At 43.1% G+C, this 6,084-nt stretch overlaps 1 protein-coding gene across 1 annotated transcript in view; it reads left to right on the top strand.

Moving 5' to 3' along the window:
- The window catches only part of LOC106814679 (kinesin light chain-like), a 57,506-nt gene that overhangs the window by 44,967 nt on the left and 6,455 nt on the right, over window positions 1-6,084 (top strand). Inside the window, exons 5-13 of the mRNA XM_014819024.1 lie at window positions 345-463; window positions 954-1,041; window positions 1,527-1,628; window positions 2,189-2,272; window positions 2,702-2,791; window positions 3,251-3,350; window positions 3,722-3,771; window positions 4,172-4,239; window positions 5,298-5,406. Of these exons, the coding sequence (XP_014674510.1) occupies window positions 345-463; window positions 954-1,041; window positions 1,527-1,628; window positions 2,189-2,272; window positions 2,702-2,791; window positions 3,251-3,350; window positions 3,722-3,771; window positions 4,172-4,239; window positions 5,298-5,406 (810 nt within the window). The remainder of the gene's footprint in view (window positions 1-344; window positions 464-953; window positions 1,042-1,526; window positions 1,629-2,188; window positions 2,273-2,701; window positions 2,792-3,250; window positions 3,351-3,721; window positions 3,772-4,171; window positions 4,240-5,297; window positions 5,407-6,084) is intronic.

Below are 6,084 nucleotides of genomic sequence, written 5' to 3'. Positions count from 1 at the left end.
GATGGATGGTGGTGGGGGGGGTGTAATAGTGTCATAATAAATAGTAGATAATTTGTACCTGTACGTGTAATAGTGTCATAATAAATAGTAGATAATTTGTACCTGTACGTGTAATAGTGTCATAATAAATAGTAGATAATTTTTTTAGTTCTTGGTAAATGGCTCCATTTTTCGATAAAATTTTATTAAATTACGAAAACAAGCTAAAAACGGAGAGGTGTTAGAATCCGTATACAAATCGATGTGGATCTATCTATCTATTAGTGACCCTTCTATACCTGTATACAGGTTTAACTGTGAGAACGTTACAAGTTTCATCTTCCCTCACACGTTTCCCTACGCAGGGTCGCTACGAGGTCGCTGTGCCTCTGTGTAAGCAAGCTCTGGAAGACCTGGAGAAAACAAGTGGACATGACCATCCAGATGTGGCAACCATGTTGAACATTCTCGCGCTCGTATACAGGTAGCGTAATGTTTATTTGTGTGCGGGTAGCGAGCGATCACCATGTTTAGTTTTTATTCCGATTTCTGTGATTCTTATTTCTTCATTCCTCTTCTTATTCATTTTGCCTTATTTCTTTACATTCTCCATTACTTGAAACGTGGAAGGCTAATATAACCTGCTCGTATTTCTTCATTCTTTATCTCATTATTTATTTCTTCCTTTTCTTTCACAATTTCTTATAATATAGAGATAGATTATAAGCTTTCTTATTTCTTCATTCCTTTCCTCATTAATTACTTAATTTCATTCTCTGTTTTTTTAAATTTAGGGTGATATCATAAGCTCTACGTTCACGACAACAAAGTCACAGTTATCATATTCATGAACATTTAAACTCGCGAATGAACGTGATCAGGAAACGTAAATGCGATCAGCACACGTAACATGTTTCTATCTTCTATTACATATGTCTATATCTATCATTCCATCACTCGTGCTGCATTCGCAGGGACCAGAACAAGTACAAGGAAGCAGCTAACTTGCTCAACGATGCGCTGGCAATCAGAGAGAGAACCCTCGGGGAGAGTCACCCAGCGGTAAGCTCCCCCCTCCATCGCGTTCCAGACGTCCGTAAAGAGTCTCATGACTTCTCTAGTAACCGTCGTCAAGTCTCAAGTTCGCATTATTCAAACAATTGAAATACCTTAGATGGACCATTTAGAGCATCTGGTCTATCTTTCTGTTGTATTGTTGCTATGGTTGGGGGTGATGGTTTGAAGTTGGTTTATATTTGGAAGCAGACGCAGTGTAAAGCTAGTGAGGTCGCCTAGCTATTCGTCCATTAGAAGGAAATACAATAGACACTATAAACGGTTAATTCCAACGCTTTGAAGGACTAGCACGCTATCTTTGTTCATGTAGAGCTACAGTTGTAGCGCTGTTGCTTACGCTGTTACTGGGCAGGTTGTGTGCCATTGCTGCAACATCAGAGATAGCAAAAACTGCAACAAAACTCTACTTTGTGCAACATATTCCGCATGCAAATGGTCGCAGACAACACGTGTTATTGTTGCGGTCGTAGGTTGCGGCAACGCTGAACAATCTGGCAGTGCTGTACGGTAAGAGAGGCAAGTACAAGGAGGCAGAGCCACTGTGTAAGAGAGCACTGGAGATCCGAGAGAAGGTAGACCTTCGTCGTCATCATCGTCTTCTTCTTCTTCTTCTTCTTCTTCTTCTTCTTTTTCTTCTTCTTCTACTGCTTTTTTTTTCTTCTTCTTCTTCTACTGCTTTTTTCTTCTTCTCCTCTTCCTCCTTACTCTTCGTTTCCTTTTCTTCTCATTCTTCTTTCATAAGTACTAGGATTACTACACTTGGTAGTAAGAGCACTAGATGATTACTGCCGTACATGAATACTGATACAGCACATCCCTGCACATCCCTGTACGTTGTAGTATCTACAGGAAACATGTATTTCAAGTACATTCAACTACAAGTCGTTCATGTACCCCAAAACCCCCAAACGCAATATTCACGTTTAGCATATGTTGCCCGAAAACAAGCAATGCATGTTTGCCAACGCGTAGGCTACCCGTTTGATTGCACGGGCTATAAAACGGGGCAAAAACGCCCCTAACCTAAGTTAGCAGAGGTTCGGATGCGACACCTCGTGTGTTTAATGGCAGGTGTGGGAAGATATTCAACCTGTCCATTATTTCAACGTTGCGGTGTGTCGTGCTGTTGCAGGTGCTTGGTAAGGACCACCCTGATGTAGCAAAACAGCTGAACAACCTGGCTCTGCTCTGCCAGAACCAGGGCAAGTACGACGAGGTAGGCATGCTGGTCTAACCGCTGTAATCCAACAGCGCATACGTGGCTCCTATTATTATATTCACTACCTCACTATTATATTCCTATACTCACTATTATATTCACATACCTCGAAACTTGCGATATCTGTCGGATGCATGGAGCCAGTTATATTATGTCGTTTGCCTGGTTTCTGTGAATGCGATTGAAATTGTGGGTTCAATTGCAGTGGTTTGGTTAGTTAAGGTTTTTTGCAATTAGGGTAGATGGGTAATTTCTCGACCATTTCTTTGCATGAACTGTTATCGTCTTGGCTTACAAAGCGTTTGATTCCATCATATTGTCCAAGGTAACGTCCAACCAACTCTGCAAGTTCTCTCTCCTTATGTTCTGTTGCTAACGGGATTCACTGTTCACCGGTGACATGTGATGCTCAATTGTTTGTTGCAGGTTGAATACTACTACCAGAGGGCGCTGGAGATATACGAATGCAAACTAGGGCAGGATGATCCTAACGTCGCCAAGACCAAGAACAATCTGGTGCGTGGGTTTCTGACACCATCCGTGCAGTGATGGCAAAGAAGTGGTGCTTGTTTCTTGTCACAGTCATAGAAATTAACTTTTTATTGAGATAATCTAGCAGACTCACTGACTCCACGAAGAGGGAATCCACAGCAAAATTTTGTGTCTGACGTTCAAGATTTATGATAACGATAATGCGTGAATAATAACTGCAGGAGTGACGTCAATTTTATAGTATTATATGATAATTTGATTCTGTCCATTAGCACAGAATGCCATTAAAAATGATTGACTGTCTCCCAACAGTTTTAGTAACACGGCTTGGCAGTTATACAGTTATCACAGACTATAGATGTAGTCTATGCATGAGGTGCGTGCGTGCGTGCGTGCGTGCGTGCGTGCGTGCGTGCGTGCGTGCGTGCGTGTGTACTTACACGCAGTAACATGTAGCGGCTAAGCGTGTGCTACCTGCTGCAGGCGTCGGCATACCTGAAGCAGGGCAAGTATAAGCAGGCGGAGATTCTCTACAAGGAGGTGCTGACCCGCGCGCACGAGCGCGAGTTTGGCTCGTCCGATGGTAAGCTGTCTAGATACCTACACATCTCTAGTCTCCGTAATAGCTCATCTAGTGTCGTAGTCTACGATGGTATCTGTCTAGACATCTAGTAAATGCTGTCGCAATCTACTCGTCCTGGCGTGACTGCCATGCATGAGTGCTATCTACTCTCATATTTAGCATTACAAGTATTACAAAGTTTTGAGGGAAACACTGGTAGTGGATCATGTAAAGGAGCAAAGGTTTTTTTAGATCCATTTCATAATTCGAATCTCGTCTAAAATAATTCAATTAGATTTCAATGTGCTCAGATGATAGTTAATTATTGGCTAATTCTGTTTTAATCTCATAGTAATGTGAAGTAATTGTAATTTCTCATTTGTTTTTAAAAGTAGAGCACAAACCCATCTGGAAGGTGGCAGAAGAGAGGGAAGAAAATAAGGTACGTTGCCACCGAGTGTTTTATGAGAATATCGTGTCAAGTCACGAGTTATTGCTTATAACACTTTAATATGCTACTTATGTATACATCATCATCTTATGCCTCATAGTTGGCATGAACGTATGTGCAATGTATGAAGGAAGTAATTCAAACGTAAAGTTGGCTCGTGTCCCAATTTGTCATCTGTCGTTATCACAATTTTTGTATTGATTTTCTGGTGATAGATTTGGATTCCAGTTTCCAGTTCCATTTCCTGTTGCCAATATCAGAATCTGAGTGACATATATACACAGTGGACAGCCTTTAGTTATTATATATATATATATATATATATAATATTATATGTATAACATGTAAGGACATACATACATGTATAGTAAGTAGTACCTTGTGCTTACAGGGCAAGAACAAGGAAAACACACCATATGCTGAGTATGGCGGTTGGCACAAGGCTGCTAAGGTTGACAGGTAGGAATATATATATATATATTAATTCATGTGTTGTCTCGATCCCTATGCACCGAACGTGTGGCATTCCTCTTAGAAACTGTTGTGCTGTATGTGTAATTGTATCCCCCGCGACGAAGTCGGCGGGGATACTTTGGTTTCATGTCTGTCCAGCCGCTCGGCGGCGCCGCAGACACTTTCCCTTCCGCTCTATAACTCGACCCCTAATTGACCTAGCATGACCAAACTTGATATGCTTACACATCTTGGGGAGAATGTGTGTCGCGTACCAAAACCACGTCACTGCGGCTTTTATTTGACCTTGACCTTGACCTTGACCATATTTCCCTTCCGCTCTATAACTCGGCCCCTAATTGACCTAGCGCGACCAAACTTGGTATACTTACACATCTTGGAGAGAAGGTGTGTCGCGTACCGAAACCAGGTCACTGCAACCTTTATTTGACATTGACCTTGACCTTGACTTTCATCATATTTCCCTTCTGCTCTATAACTCGGTCCCTAATTGACCTAGCGCGAGCAAACTTCGACTTACACATCTTGGGGAGAAGGTGTGTCGCGTACCAAAACCCCTAAGGCAACCAATTTGATCATACTTACACATCTCAGGCAGATGAGTTGTGTAACAAACCTTTGTCTTTGTGACTTATTTAACTTTACCTACCTTCTACGTCCTTACAGAGATATTTCATTCATACTAGATCACGGGGGATACATGTAGTTGGAGACAACTGCCCTTTCTAGTTATTTATATGTAAAGTGTATGTGGGTCACTGCTTATATGTGCTAGTGATATTCATTTGTGCAAGACTCAAGTACAGTCTTCTGAGAGATGGGGCTGATGGGAAAACCATGTTGGAATATGGGTTGGAATTTCAGAAAAGCTTGTGTAAAAAAGCACAGTTTGTCGTCAGATTTCCCCAACTAAACACTCACAATAAAAATGCGCAAAAAAGCGCAGTTAACAACGAGTTGCAGGCAAAGACCAAAACCACCTCAACCTCTCTTTATAAGGTTTGCATCATGATTTGGGCTGATGGATGCTCTGTTGTTTCTAGCCCCACAGTGATGACTACGTTGAAGAACTTGAGCGCCCTCTACCGCCGGCAGGGCAAGTACGAGGCAGCGGAAACGCTGGAGGATTGTGCCATGCGCTCCAAGAAGGAGGTATGTTTACATCCACATGATGCGTAGTAATTTATTTACATAACGTTTAATCGATGAGCTCTCGCTGGTGGCGTTTTGATGAAATATCTAACGGTTCTCTCTCTCTCTCTCTCTCTCTCTCTCTCTCCCTCCTTCCTCTATCCCTCCCACCATGCCTCCTCTTTCTCCCCTTCTCCCCCTCCCCCTCTCTCGTGGCATTACAATGAGGTATCTAACAGTTCTCTTTCCCTCCCTCCCTCCCTCCCTCTCTCTATGTCTTTCCCTCTCCGTCCCTCCATCCCTCTCTCTCCTCTCCCTCGAGGCGTTGGGATGAGGTATATAATGGATCTCTCTCCCTCTCGCCTCTCTCTTTATATCTAACAATTCTCTCTCTCTCTCCCTCCCTCCATTCCTCCCTCTCCCTCTCCCTCTCCCTCTCCCCCCTCTCTCGTGGTGTAGCGATGATGAGGTATCTCACTGTTCTCTCTCTCTCTCCCTCCCTCCATTCCTCCCTCTCTCGTGGTGTAGTGATGATGAGGTATCTCACTGCTCTCTCTCCCTCTCCCTCTCCCTCTCCTCCCTCTCTCGTGGTGTAGTGATGATGAGGTATCTCACTGCTCTCTCTCTCTCCCTCCCTCCATTCCTCCCTCTCTCTCTCCCTCTCTCCCTCTCTCTCCCTCTCCCTCTCCCTCTCCCTCT

Source organism: Priapulus caudatus, unplaced genomic scaffold (genome assembly GCF_000485595.1).
Source record: "Priapulus caudatus unplaced genomic scaffold, Priapulus_caudatus-5.0.1 Scaffold962, whole genome shotgun sequence".
Taxonomy (NCBI): domain Eukaryota; kingdom Metazoa; phylum Priapulida; class Priapulimorpha; order Priapulimorphida; family Priapulidae; genus Priapulus; species Priapulus caudatus.
Note: the sequence above shows the minus strand (reverse complement) of the source record. Positions and strands in the feature narration are given on the sequence as shown.